The sequence below is a fragment of the Phoxinus phoxinus genome (genome assembly GCF_949152265.1).
Source record: "Phoxinus phoxinus genome assembly, chromosome: 6".
Lineage (NCBI taxonomy): Eukaryota > Metazoa > Chordata > Actinopteri > Cypriniformes > Leuciscidae > Phoxinus > Phoxinus phoxinus.
The window spans coordinates 45,088,191-45,109,948 of NC_136881.1; the positions used below are offsets into that span (position 1 = coordinate 45,088,191).

Sequence of the window (21,758 nt, forward strand, 5' to 3'; positions counted from 1 at the left end):
TAGTGTGAGTGTGGCGGTGTTGAGTGTGACTGTAGTGTGAGTGTGGCGGTGTTGTGAGTGTTACTGTAGTGTGAGTGTGGCGGTGTTGTGAGTGTGACTGTAGTGTGAGTGTGGCGGTGTTGAGTGTGACTGTAGTGTGAGTGTGGCGGTGTTGTGAGTGTGACTGTAGTGTGAGTGTGGCGGTGTTGTGAGTGTGGTGGTGTTGTGAGTGTGACTGTAGTGTGAGTGTGGCGGTGTTGAGTGTGACTGTAGTGTGAGTGTGGCGGTGTTGAGTGTGACTGTAGTGTGAGTGTGGCGGTGTTGTGAGTGTTACTGTAGTGTGAGTGTGGCGGTGTTGTGAGTGTGACTATAGTGTGAGTGTGGCGATGTTGTGAGTGTGACTAGTGTGAGTGTGGTGGTGTTGTGAGTGTGACTGTAGTGTGAGTGTGGCGGTGTTGAGTGTGACTGTAGTGTGAGTGTGGCGGTGTTGTGAGTGTTACTGTAGTGTGAGTGTGGCGGTGTTGTGAGTGTGACTGTAGTGTGAGTGTGGCGGTGTTGAGTGTGACTGTAGTGTGAGTGTGGCGGTGTTGTGAGTGTTACTGTAGTGTGAGTGTGGCGGTGTTGAGTGTGACTGTAGTGTGAGTGTGGCGGTGTTGTGAGTGTTACTGTAGTGTGAGTGTGGCGGTGTTGTGAGTGTTACTGTAGTGTGAGTGTGGCGGTGTTGTGAGTGTGACTGTAGTGTGAGTGTGGCGGTGTTGTGAGTGTGACTGTAGTGTGAGTGTGGTGGTGTTGTGAGTGTGACTAGTGTGAGTGTGGTGGTGTTGTGAGTGTGACTGTAGTGTGAGTGTGGTGGTGTTGTGAGTGTGACTAGTGTGAATTTGGTGGTGTTGTGAGTGTGGCGGTGTTGTGAGTGTGACTGTAGTGTGAGTGTGGCGGTGTTGTGAGTGTGACTGTAGTGTGAGTGTGGTGGTGTTGTGAGTGTGATTAGTGTGAGTTTGGTGGTGTTGTGAGTGTGACTAGTGTGAGTCTGGTGGTGTTGTGAGTGTGACTGTAGTGTGAGTGTGGTGGTGTTGTGAGTGTGACTAGTGTGAGTGTGGTGGTGTTGTGAGTGTGACTGTAGTGTGAGTGTGGTGGTGTTGTGAGTGTGACTAGTGTGAGTGTGGCGGTGTTGTGAGTGTGACTGTAGTTTGAGTGTGGTGGTGTTGTGAGTGTGACTAGTGTGAGTTTGGTGGTGTTGTGAGTGTGACACGTGTGAGTGTGGTGGTGTTGTGAGTGTGACTGTAGTGTGAGTGTGGCGGTGTTGTGAGTGTGACTAGTGTGAGTGTGACTAGTGTGAGTGTGGCGGTGTTGTGAGTGTGACTGTTGTGAGTGTGACTAGTGTGCGTGTGACTGTTGTGAGTGTGACTGTAGTGTGAGTGTGGCGGTGTCGTGAGTCTGACTAGTGTGAGTGTGGCGGTGTTGTGAGTGTGACAGTGTGAGTGTGGCGGTGTTGTGAGTGTGGCGGTGTTGTGAGTGTGACTGTAGTGTGAATGTGACAGTGTTGCGACTGTGTTGGTGTTGTGAGTGTGACTGTAGTGTGAGTGTGGCGGTGTTGTGAGTGTGGCAGTGTTGTGAGTGTGACTAGTGTGAGTGTGGCAGTGTTGTGAGTGTGGCGGTGTTGTGAGTGTGACTGTAGTGTGAGTGTGGCGGTGTTGTGAGTGTGACTGTAGTGTGAGTGTGACTGTAGTGTGAGTGTGGCAGTGTTGTGAGTGTGGCGGTGTTGTGAGTGTGACTAGTGTGAGTGTGGCAGTGTTGTGAGTGTGACTGTAGTGTGAGTGTGGCGGTGTTGTGAGTGTTACTGTAGTGTGAGTGTGGCAGTGTTGTGAGTGTGACTGTAGTGTGAGTGTGGCGGTGTTGTGAGTGTTACTGTAGTGTGAGTGTGGCGGTGTTGTGAGTGTGACTGTAGTGTAAGTGTGGTGGTGTTGTGAGTGTGACTAGTGTGAGTTTGGTGGTGTTGTGAGTGTGACTAGTGTGAGTGTGGTGGTGTTGTGACTGTAGTGTGAGTGTGGTGGTGTTGTGAGTGTGACTAGTGTGAATTTGGTGGTGTTGTGAGTGTGACTAGTGTGAGTGTGGCGGTGTTTTGAGTGTGACTGTAGTGTGAGTGTGGTGGTGTTGTGAGTTTGACTAGTGTGAGTGTGGTGGTGTTGTGAGTGTGACTAGTGTGAGTGTGGCAGTGTTGTGAGTGTGGCGGTGTTGTGAGTGTGACTGTAGTGTGAGTGTGGCAGTGTTGTGAGTGTGACTAGTGTGAGTGTGGCAGTGTTGTGAGTGTGGCGGTGTTGTGAGAGTGACTGTAGTGTGAGTGTGGCGGTGTTGTGAGTGTGACTGTAGTGTGAGTGTGGCAGTGTTGTGAGTGTGGCGGTGTTGTGAGTGTGACTGTTGTGTGAGTGTGGTGGTGTTGTGAGTGTGACTAGTGTGAGTTTGGTGGTGTTGTGAGTGTGGTGGTGTTGTGAGTGTGACTAGTGTGAATTTGGTGGTGTTGTGAGTGTGACTAGTGTGAGTGTGGCGGTGTTGTGAGTGTGACTGTAGTGTGAGTGTGGCGGTGTTGTGAGTGTGACTGTAGTGTGAGTGTGGCAGTGTTGTGAGTGTGACTGTAGTGTGAATGTGACAGTGTTGCGACTGTGTTGGTGTTGTGAGTGTGACTGTAGTGTGAGTGTGGCAGTGTTGTGAGTGTGACTAGTGTGAGTGTGGCAGTGTTGTGAGTGTGGCGGTGTTGTGAGTGTGACTGTAGTGTGAGTGTGGCAGTGTTGTGAGTGTGACTAGTGTGAGTGTGGCAGTGTTGTGAGTGTGGCGGTGTTGTGAGTGTGACTGTAGTGTGAGTGTGGCAGTGTTGTGAGTGTGACTAGTGTGAGTGTGACTGTAGTGTGAGTGTGGCGGTGTTGTGACTGTGACTGTAGTGTGAGTGTGGCAGTGTTGTGAGTGGCAGTGTTGTGAGTGTGGCGGTGTTGTGAGTGTGACTGTAGTGTGAGTGTGGCGGTGTTGTGAGTGTGACTGTAGTGTGAGTGTGGCAGTGTTGTGAATGTGACTGTAGTGTGAGTGTGACTGTAGTGTGAGTGTGGCGGTGTTGTGAGTGTGACTGTAGTGTGAGTGTGGCAGTGTTGTGAGTGTGACTAGTGTGAGTGTGGCAGTGTTGTGAGTGTGACTGTAGTGTTAGTGTGGCAGTGTTGTGAGTGTGGCGGTGTTGTGAGTGTGACTAGTGTGAGTGTGGCGGTGTTGTGAGTGTGACTGTGTTGTGAGTGTGACTAGTGTGAGTGTGACTGTAGTGTTAGTGTGGCAGTGTTGTGAGTGTGGCGGTGTTGTGAGTGTGACTAGTGTGAGTGTGGCGGTGTTGTGAGTGTGACTAGTGTGAGTGTGACTGTGTTGTGAGTGTGACTGTGTTGTGAGTGTGACAGTGTGAGAGTGGCGGTGTTGAGTGTGACTGTAGTGTGAGTGTGGCGGTGTTGTGAGTGTGGCGGTGTCGTGAGTGTGACTAGTGTGAGTGTGGCGGTGTTGTGAGTGTGACTGTAGTGTGAATGTGGCAGTGTTGTGAGTGTGACTAGTGTGAGTGTGGCAGTGTTGTGAGTGTGACTAGTGTGTGTGGCGGTGTTGTGATTGTGACTGTAGTGTGAGTGTGACTGTAGTGTGAGTGTGGCGGTGTTGTGAGTGTGACTGTAGTGTGAGTGTGACTGTAGTGTGAGTGTGGCAGTGTTGTGAGTGTGACTAGTGTGAGTGTGGCAGTGTTGTGAGTGTGGCGGTGTTGTGAGTGTGACTGTAGTGTGAGTGTGGCAGTGTTGTGAGTGTGACTGTAGTGTGAGTGTGGCGGTGTTGTGAGTGTGACTGTAGTGTGAGTGTGGCGGTAGTGTGAGTGTGGCAGTGTTGTGAGTGTGGCGGTGTTGTGAGTGTAACTAGTGTGAGTGTGGCAGTGTTGTGAGTGTGACTGTAGTGTGAGTGTGGCGGTGTTATGAGTGTGACTGTAGTGTGAGTGTGGCAGTGTTGTGAGTGTGGCGGTGTTGTGAGTGTGACTAGTGTGAGTGTGGCGGTGTTGTGAGTGACTGTGTTGTGAGTGTGACTAGTGTGGGTGTGACTGTAGTGTGAGTGTGACTGTAGTGTGAGTGTGGCGGTGTTGTGAGTGTGACTGTAGTGTGAGTGTGGCGGTGTCGTGAGTGTGACTAGTGTGAGTGTGGTGGTGTTGTGAGTGTGACTGTAGTGTGAGTGTGGTGGTGTCGTGAGTGTGGTGGTGTTGTGAGTGTGACTGTAGTGTGAGTGTGGTGGTGTTGTGAGTGTGACTAGTGTGAATTTGGTGGTGTTGTGAGTGTGGCGGTGTTGTGAGTGTGACTGTAGTGTGAGTGTGGCGGTGTTGTGAGTGTGACTGTAGTGTGAGTGTGGTGGTGTTGTGAGTGTGACTAGTGTGAGTTTGGTGGTGTTGTGAGTGTGACTAGTGTGAGTCTGGTGGTGTTGTGAGTGTGACTGTAGTGTGAGTGTGGTGGTGTTGTGAGTGTGACTAGTGTGAGTGTGGTGGTGTTGTGAGTGTGACTGTAGTGTGAGTGTGGTGGTGTTGTGAGTGTGACTAGTGTGAGTGTGGCGGTGTTGTGAGTGTGACTGTAGTTTGAGTGTGGTGGTGTTGTGAGTGTGACTAGTGTGAGTTTGGTGGTGTTGTGAGTGTGACTAGTGTGAGTGTGGTGGTGTTGTGAGTCAGGGCTCTACAGTGCGAGTGTTTCACTCGCATTTGCGCCTAAAAATAGTTATGTGCGAACTTGAAAAATAATTTACGAGCACAGTGTGCGAGTGACGGGCTGTTCTCAATACACTGAACAACAGCGTGATGAAGCAAAGCATCCCATTGATTTCACATGGAACTGAGCAACATAGACAGTATATAAAAGAGCAAGAGGACGTGACAGCGTCGCGACTGCGCGATGTGAACAGACAGTATGTGTGAAAATAGCATGATGAGGCGCTTAACTTTATGCAAATGAGAGCGACGATTCGCTACCAATGAGCCGATCACTGAAATAGTGTGGGAATGTGCGGGAACTGCTGGATTTTAAGTGAGAGAGTCAAGTGAGGTAAAAACTGGAAAGAAAATATTGGTACAATATAAGGTAGGCTACAAAATGAAGAACATAAGTTTTTATTTTAAGCGAAAAAGAGATGAGGAGAAAGAGGAATCCGGTGAGGGGGATATGGAACAGGGTGTCCGCGGGGTCTTAAAAAGTATTAAAAGTTGATAAATCCATTTTAGGAAAATTAAGGCCCTTAAAAGGTATTAAAAAGTCTTAATCCCGATTTTATGAGGTATTCAAAAGTATGCATGAATATTTTCCTCCCCATTATTAGCCTAATAAAAAACAACGGCTGTCGGTCAGTGAGATCAGATCGCCGCATACAGGTGATGTCACATATTTTGCGAAACGCGCGGTTAGGTGATGTTAAATAAAAAAACTAAAACTATTAGGTGATGTGTCATCCTCTACATGGCACAAACAACTGTTTATTAAGTTAAAGGTTTGTTGCTGATTAGAACTTGAAGTAGGGCTGTGCGATATCTCTTGATCGTGGATGATAAATGTCTCCACGATCTGCTTTTGAAGAAACATAGTAGGATCGTGCATTCTATCAGTTTGCAGCTCTGGCGCCTCCGTCTCAACATAGCCTACTGTACAGCGCGACGTATATTCACATAAAATGCAGAGGAACGGGACACTGTAGTTCATAAAAATTAATTATTTGCATGTGCTTTAAAGCCTTCCCGGTTAAACATGTCATTTGCTGCTGATGCGCTGTTCTAACCTTATAACCTTCTTATACTGTCTATGGTTCTAACGAGCGCAATACATCCGACGCGCACATGCACTAAAAGCCTGTTAACAGAGATACTGGACTAAGTTATCTTTCGAGTCGTATTGCGCTAATACTGTCAAATACACACAAGGTTTACATAAACAAAGTTGGTTATGTCTAAAGTGAAAGAACAGTAGAAAAAAAATAAGAAAAAAATCTGGTTGTAAAATGCGTGTAGAGTAGACTCGTTGCGCGCAGATCTTAAAGTGACAGTAGCCCTAATAGTAAACATGCTGCCGCTTGTCCTTAAAGGGACAGTTACCCAAAAATAAAAATTCTGTCATTATTTACTCTCACTCTAATGTTGTTAAATACCTGTATTAATGTATTTATTGTGCTGAACACAAAAGAAGATATTTTTAGGAGTGTGACTAAAAGGCGGTTAACTTTTTTGTACTGTGCTCCTAAATTTCTTTGTGTGCTCCTAATTAGGAGCACATGTACTCCTTGGGAAAAAAGTTAACGTAGAGCCCTGTGAGTGTGACTGTAGTGTGAGTGTGGTGGTGTTGTGAGTGTGACTAGTGTGAGTGTGGCGGTGTTGTGAGTGTGACTGTAGTTTGAGTGTGGTGGTGTTGTGAGTGTGACTAGTGTGAGTTTGGTGGTGTTGTGAGTGTGACTAGTGTGAGTGTGGTGGTGTTGTGAGTGTGACTAGTGTGAGTGTGGCGGTGTTGAGTGTGACTGTAGTGTGAGTGTGGCGGTGTTGTGAGTGTGACTAGTGTGAGTGTGGCGGTGTTGTGAGTGTGACTGTGTTGTGAGTGTGACTAGTGTGAGTGTGACTGTAGTATGAGTGTGACTAGTGTGAGTGTGGCGGTGTTGTGAGTGTGACTGTGTTGTGAGTGTGACTAGTGTGAGTGTGACTGTAGTTGTGAGTGTGACTGTAGTGTGAGTGTGGCGGTGTTGTGAGTGTGACTAGTGTGAGTGTGGCGGTGTTGTGAGTGTGACTGTGTTGTGAGTGTGACTGTGTTGTGAGTGTGACTAGTGTGAGTGTGACTGTAGTGTGAGTGTGACTAGTGTGAGTGTGGCGGTATTGTGAGTGTGACTAGTTAGAGTGTGACTGTAGTGTGAGTGTGGCGGTGTTGTGAGTGTGACTGTAGTGTGAGTGTGGTGGTGTTGTGAGTGTGGTGGTGTTGTGAGTGTGACTGTAGTGTGAGTGTGGTGGTGTTGTGAGTGTGACTAGTGTGAATTTGGTGGTGTTGTGAGTGTGACTAGTGTGAATGTGGCGGTGTTGTGAGTGTGACTGTAGTGTGAGTGTGACGGTGTTGTGAGTGTGACTAGTGTGAGTTTGGTGGTGTTGTGAGTGTGACTAGTGTGAGTGTGGTGGTGTTGTGAGTGTGACTAGTGTGAGTGTGGTGGTGTTGTGAGTGTAACTGTAGTGTGAGTGTGACTAGTGTGAGTGTGACTAGTGTGAGTGTGGCGGTGTTGTGAGTGTGACTGTAGTTTGAGTGTGGTGGTGTTGTGAGTGTGACTAGTGTGAGTTTGGTGGTGTTGTGAGTGTGACTAGTGTGAGTGTGGTGGTGTTGTGAGTGTGACTGTAGTGTGAGTGTGGCGGTGTTGAGTGTGACTGTAGTGTGAGTGTGGCGGTGTTGTGAGTGTGACTGTAGTGTGAGTGTGGCGGTGTTGTGAGTGTGACTAGTGTGAGTGTGGCGGTGTTGTGAGTGTGACTAGTGTGAGTGTGGCGGTGTTGTGAGTGTGACTGTTGTGAGTGTGACTAGTGTGCGTGTGACTGTAGTGTGAGTGTGACTAGTGTGAGTGTGGCGGTGTTGTGAGTGTGACTGTAGTGTGAGTGTGGCGGTGTCGTGAGTCTGACTAGTGTGAGTGTGGCGGTGTTGTGAGTGTGACAGTGTGAGTGTGGCGGTGTTGTGAGTGTGGCGGTGTTGTGAGTGTGACTGTAGTGTGAATGTGACAGTGTTGCGACTGTGTTGGTGTTGTGAGTGTGACTGTAGTGTGAGTGTGGCGGTGTTGTGAGTGTGTCAGTGTTGTGAGTGTGACTAGTGTGAGTGTGGCAGTGTTGTGAGTGTGGCGGTGTTGTGAGTGTGACTGTAGTGTGAGTGTGGCGGTGTTGTGAGTGTGACTGTAGTGTGAGTGTGACTGTAGTGTGAGTGTGGCAGTGTTGTGAGTGTGGCGGTGTTGTGAGTGTGACTAGTGTGAGTGTGGCAGTGTTGTGAGTGTGACTGTAGTGTGAGTGTGGCGGTGTTGTGAGTGTTACTGTAGTGTGAGTGTGGCGGTGTTGTGAGTGTGACTGTAGTGTGAGTGTGGTGGTGTTGTGAGTGTGACTAGTGTGAGTTTGGTGGTGTTGTGAGTGTGACTAGTGTGAGTGTGGTGGTGTTGTGAGTGTGACTGTAGTGTGAGTGTGGTGGTGTTGTGAGTGTGACTAGTGTGAATTTGGTGGTGTTGTGAGTGTGACTAGTGTGAGTGTGGCGGTGTTTTGAGTGTGACTGTAGTGTGAGTGTGGCGGTGTTGTGAGTGTGACTGTAGTGTGAGTGTGGTGGTGTTGTGAGTGTGACTAGTGTGAGTGTGGTGGTGTTGTGAGTGTGACTGTAGTGTGAGTGTGGTGGTGTTGTGAGTGTGACTAGTGTGAATTTGGTGGTGTTGTGAGTGTGACTAGTGTGAATGTGGCAGTGTTGTGAGTGTGACTAGTGTGAGTGTGACTAGTGTGAGTGTGGTGGTGTTGTGAGTGTGACTGTAGTGTGAGTGTGGTGGTGTTGTGAGTGTGACTAGTGTGAGTGTGGCGGTGTTGTGAGTGTGGCAGTGTTGTGAGTGTGACTAGTGTGAGTGTGGCAGTGTTGTGAGTGTGGCGGTGTTGTGAGTGTGACTGTAGTGTGAGTGTGGCAGTGTTGTGAGTGTGACTAGTGTGAGTGTGGCGGTGTTGTGAGTGTGACTGTTGTGTGAGTGTGGTGGTGTTGTGAGTGTGACTAGTGTGAGTTTGGTGGTGTTGTGAGTGTGGTGGTGTTGTGAGTGTGACTAGTGTGAATTTGGTGGTGTTGTGAGTGTGACTAGTGTGAGTGTGGCGGTGTTGTGAGTGTGACTGTAGTGTGAGTGTGGCGGTGTTGTGAGTGTGACTGTAGTGTGAGTGTGGCAGTGTTGTGAGTGTGACTGTAGTGTGAGTGTGGCGGTGTTGTGAGTGTGACTGTAGTGTGAGTGTGGCAGTGTTGTGAGTGTGACTGTAGTGTGAGTGTGGCAGTGTTGTGAGTGTGACTGTAGTGTGAATGTGACAGTGTTGCGACTGTGTTGGTGTTGTGAGTGTGACTGTAGTGTGAGTGTGGCAGTGTTGTGAGTGTGACTAGTGTGAGTGTGGCAGTGTTGTGAGTGTGGCGGTGTTGTGAGTGTGACTGTAGTGTGAGTGTGGCAGTGTTGTGAGTGTGACTAGTGTGAGTGTGGCAGTGTTGTGAGTGTGGCGGTGTTGTGAGTGTGACTGTAGTGTGAGTGTGGCAGTGTTGTGAGTGTGACTAGTGTGAGTGTGACTGTAGTGTGAGTGTGGCGGTGTTGTGACTGTAGTGTGAGTGTGGCAGTGTTGTGAGTGTGGCAGTGTTGTGAGTGTGGCGGTGTTGTGAGTGTGATTGTAGTGTGAGTGTGGCAGTGTTGTGAGTGTGACTGTAGTGTGAGTGTGGCGGTGTTGTGAGTGTGACTGTAGTGTGAGTGTGACTGTAGTGTGAGTGTGGCGGTGTTGTGAGTGTGACTAGTGTGAGTGTGGCAGTGTTGTGAGTGTGACTGTAGTGTTAGTGTGGCAGTGTTGTGAGTGTGACTAGTGTGAGTGTGGCGGTGTTGTGAGTGTGACTGTGTTGTGAGTGTGACTAGTGTGAGTGTGACTGTAGTGTTAGTGTGGCAGTGTTGTGAGTGTGGCGGTGTTGTGAGTGTGACTAGTGTGAGTGTGGCGGTGTTGTGAGTGTGACTAGTGTGAATTTGGTGGTGTTGTGAGTGTGACTAGTGTGAGTGTGGCGGTGTTTTGAGTGTGACTGTAGTGTGAGTGTGGCGGTGTTGTGAGTGTGACTGTAGTGTGAGTGTGGTGGTGTTGTGAGTGTGACTAGTGTGAGTGTGGTGGTGTTGTGAGTGTGACTGTAGTGTGAGTGTGGTGGTGTTGTGAGTGTGACTAGTGTGAATTTGGTGGTGTTGTGAGTGTGACTAGTGTGAGTGTGGCAGTGTTGTGAGTGTGACTAGTGTGAGTGTGGTGGTGTTGTGAGTGTGACTAGTGTGAGTTTGGTGGTGTTGTGAGTGTGACTAGTGTGAGTGTGGTGGTGTTGTGAGTGTGACTAATGTGAGTGTGGCGGTGTTGTGAGTGTTACTGTAGTGTGAGTGTGGCGGTGTTGTGAGTGTGACTGTAGTGTGAGTGTGGTGGTGTTGTGAGTGTGACTAGTGTGAGTTTGGTGGTGTTGTGAGTGTGACTAGTGTGAGTGTGGCAGTGTTGTGAGTGTGACTAGTGTGAGTGTGGCAGTGTTGTGAGTGTGGCGGTGTTGTGAGAGTGACTGTAGTGTGAGTGTGGCGGTGTTGTGAGTGTGACTGTAGTGTGAGTGTGGCAGTGTTGTGAGTGTGACTAGTGTGAGTGTGGCGGTGTTGTGAGTGTGACTGTTGTGTGAGTGTGGTGGTGTTGTGAGTGTGACTAGTGTGAGTTTGGTGGTGTTGTGAGTGTGGTGGTGTTGTGAGTGTGACTAGTGTGAATTTGGTGGTGTTGTGAGTGTGACTAGTGTGAGTGTGGCGGTGTTGTGAGTGTGACTGTAGTGTGAGTGTGGCGGTGTTGTGAGTGTGACTGTAGTGTGAGTGTGGCAGTGTTGTGAGTGTGACTGTAGTGTGAATGTGACAGTGTTGCGACTGTGTTGGCGTTGTGAGTGTGACTGTAGTGTGAGTGTGGCAGTGTTGTGAGTGTGACTAGTGTGAGTGTGGCAGTGTTGTGAGTGTGGCGGTGTTGTGAGTGTGACTGTAGTGTGAGTGTGGCAGTGTTGTGAGTGTGACTAGTGTGAGTGTGGCAGTGTTGTGAGTGTGGCGGTGTTGTGAGTGTGACTGTAGTGTGAGTGTGGCAGTGTTGTGAGTGTGACTAGTGTGAGTGTGACTGTAGTGTGAGTGTGGCGGTGTTGTGACTGTAGTGTGAGTGTGGCAGTGTTGTGAGTGTGGCAGTGTTGTGAGTGTGGCGGTGTTGTGAGTGTGATTGTAGTGTGAGTGTGGCAGTGTTGTGAGTGTGACTGTAGTGTGAGTGTGGCGGTGTTGTGAGTGTGACTGTAGTGTGAGTGTGGCGGTGTTGTGAGTGTGACTGTAGTGTGAGTGTGGCAGTGTTGTGAGTGTGGCGGTGTTGTGAGTGTGACTAGTGTGAGTGTGGCAGTGTTGTGAGTGTGACTGTAGTGTTAGTGTGGCAGTGTTGTGAGTGTGACTAGTGTGAGTGTGGCGGTGTTGTGAGTGTGACTGTGTTGTGAGTGTGACTAGTGTGAGTGTGACTGTAGTGTTAGTGTGGCAGTGTTGTGAGTGTGGCGGTGTTGTGAGTGTGACTAGTGTGAGTGTGGCGGTGTTGTGAGTGTGACTAGTGTGAGTGTGACTGTGTTGTGATTGTGACTGTGTTGTGAGTGTGACAGTGTGAGAGTGGCGGTGTTGAGTGTGACTGTAGTGTGAGTGTGGCGGTGTTGTGAGTGTGGCGGTGTCGTGAGTGTCACTAGTGTGAGTGTGGCGGTGTTGTGAGTGTGACTGTAGTGTGAATGTGACAGTGTTGCGACTGTGTTGGTGTTGTGAGTGTGACTGTAGTGTGAGTGTGGCAGTGTTGTGAGTGTGACTAGTGTGAGTGTGGCAGTGTTGTGAGTGTGGCGGTGTTGTGAGTGTGACTGTAGTGTGAGTGTGGCAGTGTTGTGAGTGTGACTGTAGTGTGAGTGTGGCGGTGTTGTGAGTGTGACTGTAGTGTGAGTGTGGCGGTGTTGTGAGTGTGACTGTAGTGTGAGTGTGGCAGTGTTGTGAGTGTAACTAGTGTGAGTGTGGCAGTGTTGTGAGTGTGACTGTAGTGTGAGTGTGGTGGTGTTATGAGTGTGACTGTAGTGTGAGTGTGGCAGTGTTGTGAGTGTGGCGGTGTTGTGAGTGTGACTAGTGTGAGTGTGGCGGTGTTGTGAGTGACTGTGTTGTGGGTGTGACTGTAGTGTGAGTGTGACTGTAGTGTGAGTGTGGCGGTGTTGTGAGTGTGACTGTAGTGTGAGTGTGGCGGTGTCGTGAGTGTGACTAGTGTGAGTGTGACAGTGTGAGTGTGGTGGTGTTGTGAGTGTGACTGTAGTGTGAGTGTGGCAGTGTTGTGAGTGTGACTAGTGTGTGTGGCGGTGTTGTGATTGTGACTGTAGTGTGAGTGTGACTGTAGTGTGAGTGTGGCGGTGTTGTGAGTGTGACTGTAGTGTGAGTGTGACTGTAGTGTGAGTGTGGCGGTGTTGTGAGTGTGGCGGTGTTGTGAGTGTGACTAGTGTGAGTGTGGCGGTGTTGTGAGTGTGACAGTGTGAGTGTGGCGGTGTTGTGAGTGTGACAGTGTGAGTGTGGCGGTGTTGTGAGTGTGACTGTAGTCTTAGTGTGGCGGTGTTGTGAGTGTGGCGGTGTTGTGAGTGTGGCGGTGTTGTGAGTGTGGCGGTGTTGTGAGTGTGGCGGTGTTGTGAGTGTGGCGGTGTTGTGAGTGTGGCGGTGTTGTGAGTGTGACTGTAGTGTGAGTGTGACTAGTCTGAGTGTGGCGGTGTTGTGAGTGTGACTGTAGTTTGAGTGTGACAGTGTTGCGACTGTGGTGGTGTTGTGTGTGACAGTGTTGCGACTGTGGTGGTGTTGTGAGTGTGACGGTGTTGTGAGTGTGAAGGTGGCAAGGCTCGTTAGCGTGCGAATGCCTTATCTCTCGTCTGATGATGTTCATCCTGTAGGAGGCTAAAGTCCACATGAAACGCTGCATCGACTCGGGATTGTGGGTACCGAACTCACGTGTGGACGAAGAGGGAGATAAAGATGAAGCCGACGAGCCGCAATGTGAGGAAGTGAAGAAGGAAGATCAGTGATCGCTCCACACACACACACACCGAAGGCCAAAGCAGATTCCAGTTTGACCCGCACCGATCATGAAGAGGCTGATGGGTCACGGTCCTGACACACATGCAGTGTCTCTCCTCTTCCTCTGTTCTGTCACTGTTGTTTTATTTATGCAGCGTTTGTTTGGCCTGTAGCGCGAGGCGATTCACTTTCAGCGCCACCGTCTCTTCTTACTCTGTTTCCCACAGACGTTTAACATGAATGAATGTGCAGACATCTGCAGTATTAGACGCTCCAGATGAAAACTATTAATGAACTGGTTTTGTCTCTTTTAGTTAAGATCGCTCTGTTCTCTTAGTGCTGATGCTCAGTTTGTCAGAATAAAATCGTGGGCTGATGGGCAATCTGTGTCTGAGTGTCTTTCTGTATGTGATTGTAACACGTTTATCTGTATTTGTGCAGCTGGGGCAACAGGAATGATTTTTAACTCTTTCCCTGACTTTCACTGTTATACAGTAGGCTGTGCTAATACACATCTTCTGAAAGAGAACTGAATCTCCAGATCAAAACACAGGTGAAGAAGCAGAAACAAGCGATATAAACATTGCTTTTGCAAGTTGTAGTCTTTGAAGAAGAAAAAAAGCTTTTTGTTCAAAATGTTGCTTTTGTATGAAACTAACCCACATTCAAATGTATAAAAGAAGAATGCATGAAGCTAGAATATATTTTTGTTTAGAAGCAGAGGCCCTGTTCTTTATTTGGATATGTTGCATGTTCAGATATCCATACCACAAAATAATTTTGGGGTCATGAAAGTTTTGTGAAAATGTTTCCAACATGCTTCAGAACTAATGATGTATAATTGATACATGTACAATACATTCACAGACAGCTGAAATTTTAGCTATTGAAGAAACTCTCTTTACTGATATTACAAGATGTGCCTTTCTGAATTTGCTATAGTAAGGACACTTGATTAAATAATTTGTGAGCATCTGCAGTGTTTCCAGGAAGAGCAAGAATTACATGATTAAACGCACACACGAAGCCTGCCGATGTGTTTCTCAACTGGAGCTCTGAGCAGCGGTTAAAGGTGAGTTACCTAACCCTAACCCAGAACTGGTAACCTAACTCTGAGCAGCGGTTAAAGGTGAGTTACCTAACCCTAACCCAGAACCGGTACCTAACTCTGAGCAGCGGTTAAAGGTGAGTTACCTAACCCTAACCCAGAACTGGTAACCTAACTCTGAGCAGCGGTTAAAGGTGAGTTACCTAACCCTAACCCAGAACTGGTAACCTAACTCTGAGCAGCGGTTAAAGGTGAGTTACCTAACCCTAACCCAGAACTGGTAACCTAACTCTGAGCAGCGGTTAAAGGTGAGTTACCTAACCCTAACCCAGAACTGGTAACCTAACTCTGAGCAGCGGTTAAAGGTGAGTTACCTAACCCTAACCCAGAACTGGTAACCTAACTCTGAGCAGTGGTTAAAGGTGAGTTACCTAACCCTAACCCAGAACTGGTAACCTAACTCTGAGCAGCGGTTAAAGGTGAGTTACCTAACCCTAACCCAGAACTGGTAACCTAACTCTGAGCAGCGGTTAAAGGTGAGTTACCTAACCCTAACCCAGAACTGGTAACCTAACTCTGAGCAGCGGTTAAAGGTGAGTTACCTAACCCTAACCCAGAACTGGTAACCTAACTCTGAGCAGCGGTTAAAGGTGAGTTACTTAACCCTAACCCAGAACCGGTACCTAACTCTGAGCAGTGGTTAAAGGTGAGTTACCTAACCCTAACCTAGAACTGGTAACCTAACTCTGAGCAGCGGTTAAAGGTGAGTTACCTAACCCTAACCCAGAACTGGTAACCTAACTCTGAGCAGCGGTTAAAGGTGAGTTACCTAACCCTAACCCAGAACTGGTAACCTAACTCTGAGCAGCGGTTAAAGGTGAGTTACCTAACCCTAACCCAGAACCGGTACCTAACTCTGAGCAGTGGTTAAAGGTGAGTTACCTAACCCTAACCTAGAACTGGTAACCTAACTCTGAGCAGTGGTTAAAGGTGAGTTACCTAACCCTAACCCAGAACTGGTAACCTAACTCTGAGCAGTGGTTAAAGGTGAGTTACCTAACCCTAACCCAGAACTGGTACCTAACTCTGAGCAGTGGTTAAAGGTGAGTTACCTAACCCTAACCCAGAACTGGTAACCTAACTCTGAGCAGCGGTTAAAGGTGAGTTACCTAACCCAGAACCGGTACCTAACTCTGAGCAGTGGTTAAAGGTGAGTTAAGTTCAAGTTCAAGTTCATTTATTTATATAGCACATTTAAACAGCCGCTTCGACAGACCAAAGTGCTTTACAGAACACACATAAGAAAATTAAAAACAGCAAGACAACCCATAAAACACATAAAAAACAGCAGAGCTACGAGTAGCCTTATCAGAGACTCAGATAAAAAATAATAGAAAAAAAAAAAAAAAAATCAATATGATAAAGAGAACAGGTAGGTTTTTACCAAAGACTTAAAGATAGAAAGGTTGGGGGCCGTTCGGATCTCTAGGGGCAGGGTGTTCCACAGACGAGGCCCTGCCACTGCAAAAGCACGCTCCCCTCTACGCTTAAGTCTGACACGAGGGACTACCAGCAGAGCCTGGTCGTGTGACCTTAGGCTTCTGGACGGAGTATAGGGATGAATGAGTTCGGAGAGATAGACAGGAGCTAAGTTGTGTAAAGATTTGAAAACAAAAAGGAGGATTTTAAAATCTATTCTCTGCCGGACTGGCAGCCAGTGTAGCGATTTAAGAATTGGGGAGATATGGTCATATTTGTGACAGTTAAAAATAAGTCTGGCCGCAGCATTTTGGACCAACTGAAGACGGGCAATTTGAGAAACTGATATCCCACAGAAAAGTGAATTGCAGTAATCTAGCCGACACGTGATGAAGGCATGAACCGCCATTTCCAAAGTTATCGGAGTAAGAAAACCTTTGATTTTAGAAAGTTACCTAACCCTAACCCAGAACTGGTAACCTAACTCTGAGCAGCGGTTAAAGGTGAGTTACCTAACCCTAACCCAGAACTGGTAACCTAACTCTGAGCAGCGGTTAAAGGTGAGTTACCTAACCCTAACCCAGAACTGGTAACCTAACTCTGAGCAGCGGTTAAAGGTGAGTTACCTAACCCTAACCCAGAACTGGTAACCTAACTCTGAGCAGCGGTTAAAGGTGAGTTACCTAACCCTAACCCAGAACTGGTAACCTAACTCTGAGCAGCGGTTAAAGGTGAGTTACCTAACCCTAACCCAGAACTGGTAACCTAACTCTGAGCAGCGGTTAAAGGTTAGTTACCTAACCCTAACCCAGAACTGGTAACCTAACTCTGAGCAGCGGTTAAAGGTGAGTTACCTAACCCTAACCCAGAACCGGTACCTAACTCTGAGCAGCGGTTAAAGGTGAGTTACCTAACCCTAACCCAGAACTGGTAACCTAACTCTGAGCAGCGGTTAAAGGTGAGTTACCTAACCCTAACCCAGAACTGGTAACCTAACTCTGAGCAGTGGTTAAAGGTGAGTTACCTAACCCTAACCCAGAACTGGTAACCTAACTCTGAGCAGCGGTTAAAGGTGAGTTACCTAACCCTAACCCAGAACTGGTAACCTAACTCTGAGCAGCGGTTAAAGGTGAGTTACCTAACCCTAACCCAGAACCGGTACCTAACTCTGAGCAGTGGTTAAAGGTGAGTTACCTAACCCTAACCTAGAACTGGTAACCTAACTCTGAGCAGCGGTTAAAGGTGAGTTACCTAACCCTAACCCAGAACTGGTAACCTAACTCTGAGCAGTGGTTAAAGGTGAGTTACCTAACCCTAACCCAGAACTGGTAACCTAACTCTGAGCAGTGGTTAAAGGTGAGTTACCTAACCCAGAACCGGTACCTAACTCTGAGCAGTGGTTAAAGGTGAGTTACCTAACCCTAACCTAGAACTGGTAACCTAACTCTGAGCAGCGGTTAAAGGTGAGTTACCTAACCCTAACCTAGAACTGGTAACCTAACTCTGAGCAGCGGTTAAAGGTGAGTTACCTAACCCTAACCCAGAACTGGTAACCCTAACTCTGAGCAGCGGTTAAAGGTGAGTTACCTAACCCTAACCCAGAACTGGTAACCCTAACTCTGAGCAGTGGTTAAAGGTGAGTTACCTAACCCTAACCCAGAACTGGTAACCCTAACTCTGAGCAGTGGTTAAAGGTGAGTTACCTAACCCTAACCCAGAACTGGTAACCCTAACTCTGAGCAGTGGTTAAAGGTGAGTTACCTAACCCTAACCCAGAACTGGTAACCTAACTCTGAGCAGCGGTTAAAGGTGAGTTACCTAACCCTAACCCAGAACTGGTAACCCTAACTCTGAGCAGTGGTTAAAGGTGAGTTACCTAACCCTAACCCAGAACTGGTAACCCTAACTCTGAGCAGTGGTTAAAGGTGAGTTACCTAACCCTAACTCTGAGCAGCGGTTAAAGGTGAGCAGCGGTCTTCCATGTCTGTCTGCAGCGTACAGTAAACGCTCAGATCAATCGGCGGTTTCTTACGAGACCTCGAGTCTCTCAAACCATTGTATGTTTGGTGACAATCGTCGGGTTATTTCGATATCACTGAGATGCTACTATAGGTTTTTCTGTTGTGCTTTTGCTATTATTAGTTATGTATTGTTTTTACATTTTATGTCAAGCACTGAAGATGTTTTTATGGCTGTAGTTTCAGTTAATAACGACCCTGTTCATGTTTGATGAAGAGCATCATGATTCTGACCCAAACACAGTCTGTGTGAAAGACTTCAACACAACAGCAAACATTCTGATCAAACACAGGAGCCAGAGATCAATATTTACATCCACTTTATTAAACACCAATTGAGTCGTTGGTTCCAGTCAGAGTTCTAGAGCTTTCTGAAGACGAACACACACCTCCTGCTCCCCCAGAGACAGCATCATCTCCGCCACACTGGGACCCTTCTGCAGACAGAGCAACACTGTGTTATTAATGGCATTACTGCTGTGTGTGTGTGTGTGTGTGTGGTGAGCCTCACACCTGCTCTATTTGGTGTTCAGTATAGTGCGTGAGTGTGTGTGTGTGTGTGTGTGTGAGTGTGTGAGCCTCACACCTGCTGTGCGCTCAGAGCCAGTCTCAGCACTCTCATCACACTGCTGTATTTGGTGTTCAGTCTGCTGGCCATCAGCTTCAGCTCACGGTTCAGTCGCTCAGTGGAGGAGAACAAGCCGCCGGCTCCAACCAGCCTGAGCACACACACACACACACGCGCTAATAACACACACACACACAGACATGTGAACATACTGATAACACGTATGCGTACACTCACTGTATGACGGCCGCTGCGATGTCGGCCGCCTCCGCGCTCTCGTCCTTCAGCCGCTGACTCGAGACTCGAGGACGGATCCACAGGTATGAGTACGACTGATCCAGCAGCTCCCGCAGAGAACAGATGTGACCCTGACACACACACACACACACACACAAACACACACACACACACACACACACAGATGTTCAGCACCTCACACACACACACACACACACACACACACACACACAGATGTTCAGCACCTCACACACACACACAGATGTTCAGCACCACACACACACACACACACAGGCAGATGTTCAGCACCTCACACACACACACACACACACACACAGGCAGATGTTCAGCACCACACACACACACACACACAGATGTTCAGCACCACACACACACACACACACACAGGCAGATGTTCAGCACCACACACACACACACACAGATGTTCAGCACCTCACACACACACACACACACACACACAGATGTTCAGCACCTCACACACACACAGATGTTCAGCACCTCACACACACACACACAGATGTTCAGCACCTCTCACACACACACACACACACACACACAGATGTTCAGCACCTCACACACACACACAGATGTTCAGCACCTCACACACACACACACACAGATGTTCAGCACCTCACACACACAGGCAGATGTTCAGCACCACACACACACACACACAGGCAGATGTTCAGCACCTCACACACACACACAGATGTTCAGCACCTAACACACACACACACAAGCAGATGTTCAGCACCTCACACACACACACAGGCAGATGTTCAGCACCTCACACACACACACACAGGCAGATGTTCAGCACCTCACACACACTCTCACTATACTCACACACTCACTCTCTCTCTCACACACACACACACTCACTATACTCACAGGCAGATGTTCAGCACCTCACACACACACACACACACTATACTCACACACTCACTCTCTCTCTCTCTCACACACACACACACTCAGTACCTTGCGCAGCTGCAGGACTCTGTGTATGTACTGCGGCTCCAGAACGGTGTGGTCGCTGATGTCAGAGCCGTGTGTGTGAAGCAGTCGCTGTCTCAGCTCGTCCTGCAGCTCCACACACACGTGCTGATCCTCGATCCGGCGCTGCAGATGAACTCTGCGTCACACACACACACACCGTCCGCATTACTGAACCCTGCGTCACACACACCGTCCGCATTAATGAACCCTGCGTCACACACACACACCGTCCGCATTAATGAACCCTGCGTCACACACACCGTCCGCATTAATGAACCCTGCGTCACACACACACACCGTCCGCATTAATGAACCCTGCGTCACACACACACACCGTCCGCATTAATGAACCCTGCGTCACACACACACACACCGTCCGCATTAATGAACCCTGCGTCACACACACACACCGTCCGCATTAATGAACCCTGCGTCACACACACACACCGTCCGCATTAATGAACCCTGCGTCTCACACACACCATCCGCATTAATGAACCCTGCGTCACACACACCGTCTGCATTAATGAACCCTGCGTCTCACACACACCATCCGCATTAATGAACCGTGCAACACACACACACACAGTCCGCATTAATGAACCCTTCGTCACACACACAGTCCGCATATATGAACCCTGCATCTTTCTCTCACACACACACACACAGTCCGCATTAATGAACCCTGCATCTCTCTCACACACACACACACACACACACACACACAGTCCGCATTAATGAACCCTGCGTCTCTCTCTCTCTCTCACACACACACACACACACACACACACAGTCCGCATTAATGAACCCTGCATCTCTCTCACACACACACACAGTCCGCATTAATGAACCCTGCGTCTCACACACACACCGCCCGCACCAACTGACTGGCCTCTAACCACACACACTCCAGTACGGCTGTTTAACACCGGAGGGATCTAGACCTGAGACTTCTGTAATAACTTGCGGTTCAAGGATAAGAAAGTGAAATTAGGATTCTGTTGATCTGCAAGTTTGACTGTTTTATTTCGGGAACAAAACAAACCTGTTGAACTCGTTGAGTTTGTCCAGATCCAGCAGCGCCGAGTGCGTCGTGATCTTCGAGATGTTAAACTCTAGGATTAATTCATCCAGACGTCGACCGATCCGATTACCTGCAGAAACAACAACATCTGATGATCTGTGTGTGTATCACTCACCGCTGAAGCTTCAATCCTATTAGAAGAAAATAAACATAATCCTAGGTATTTATTTGAAACAGTGGCTAAACTAACGAAAAAGAAAGCTTCAAGCCCAGAAGTTTCCAAGAAACACAGCAGTAATGACTTTATGAACTTCTTTACTTACAAGATCGATAATATCAGGGACAAAATTATAACTATGCAACCGTCTAATACAGTATCGCATCAGGAAGTGCATTGTAGTCTCCCTGAGGGAAAATTTGATTCATTCATTGCTATAGGAGAGGAAGAATTTTGCAAACTCGTCAAATCATCTAAATCCACAACGTGCATGTTAGACCCTATACCGACTAAGCTGCTGAAAGAGATGCTTCCAGATGTCATAGATCCTCTTCTTAATATCATTAATTCATCTTTGTCTCTAGGATACGTACCAAAAACCTTTAAGCTGGCTATGATTAAACCGCTTGTTAAAAAAACTAATCTGCCTTTTCTGTCAAAGATATTAGAAAAAGCAGTATCCTCACAACTGTGTTCCTTTCTTGAAAGAAATGATATCTGAGGATTTTCAGTCCGGATTTAGACCGTACCATAGTACCGAGACAGCTCTCGTTAGAGTCACACATGATTTGCTCTTATCATCCGATCGTGGTTGTGTCTCTCTATTAGTGTTACTGGATCTTAGTGCTGCATTTGACACCATTGACCACAACATCCTTTTAAATAGACTCGAACATTATGTTGGCATTAGTGGAATTGCACTAGCATGGTTTAAATCACACTTATCTGACCGTTATCAGTTTGTAGCAGTAAATGAAGAGATGTCTTATCAATCACAAGTTCAGTGTGGTGTACCACAAGGCTCAGTACTAGGACCGCTGCTGTTCACTCTGTACATGCTACCATTAGGAGATATCATTAGGAAACATGGAATTAGCTTTCACTGTTATGCCGACGATACTCAGCTGTATATTTCATCAAAACCTAACGAAACCTACCAATTCATAAAATTAACGGAATGCATAGCAGATATAAAAAATTGGATGACTAGTAATTTCCTACTACTAAATTCAGAAAAAACAGAGATTCTAATTATTGAACAAAAAACTTCCACACGTAATAATCTAGAGTACTGTCTAACACTTGATGGCTGCTCTGTTAAGTCTTCGTCGTCGGTTAGGAACCTGGGTGTGTGTGTGTGTGTGTGTGTGTGTGTGTGTGTGTGTGTGTGTGTGTGTGTGTGTGTGTGTGTGTGCTCTTTGATACCAATCATTTGAAAGTCACGTGTCTAGTATCTGTAAAACCGCATTTTTCCATCTTAAAAATATATCTAAATTACGCCATATGCTCTCATTGACAAATGCGTTCATGACCTCAAGGCTAGATTATTGTAA

The 21,758-nt window shown here is 47.6% G+C and overlaps 2 protein-coding genes across 2 annotated transcripts in view; one reads left to right on the forward strand and one right to left on the reverse strand.

The window, feature by feature from the left end:
* cdc37 (cell division cycle 37 homolog) overlaps positions 1 to 13,196 on the forward strand; it is a 41,420-nt gene extending 28,224 nt beyond the window's left edge. Inside the window, exon 8 of the mRNA XM_079614760.1 lies at positions 12,690 to 13,196. Coding sequence (XP_079470886.1) covers positions 12,690 to 12,821 — 132 coding nt within the window. The 3' untranslated portion in view covers positions 12,822 to 13,196. The remainder of the gene's footprint in view (positions 1 to 12,689) is intronic.
* Positions 13,197 to 17,663: 4,467 nt separating this feature from the next.
* Positions 17,664 to 21,758, reverse strand: part of ears2 (glutamyl-tRNA synthetase 2, mitochondrial) — a 22,275-nt gene continuing 18,180 nt past the window's right edge. The window contains exons 5-9 of the mRNA XM_079614857.1: positions 20,229 to 20,337; positions 19,166 to 19,319; positions 18,164 to 18,294; positions 17,945 to 18,077; positions 17,664 to 17,795 (exon numbers count right to left, since the gene is read on the reverse strand). Of these exons, the coding sequence (XP_079470983.1) occupies positions 17,712 to 17,795; positions 17,945 to 18,077; positions 18,164 to 18,294; positions 19,166 to 19,319; positions 20,229 to 20,337 (611 nt within the window). The 3' untranslated portion in view covers positions 17,664 to 17,711. The remainder of the gene's footprint in view (positions 17,796 to 17,944; positions 18,078 to 18,163; positions 18,295 to 19,165; positions 19,320 to 20,228; positions 20,338 to 21,758) is intronic.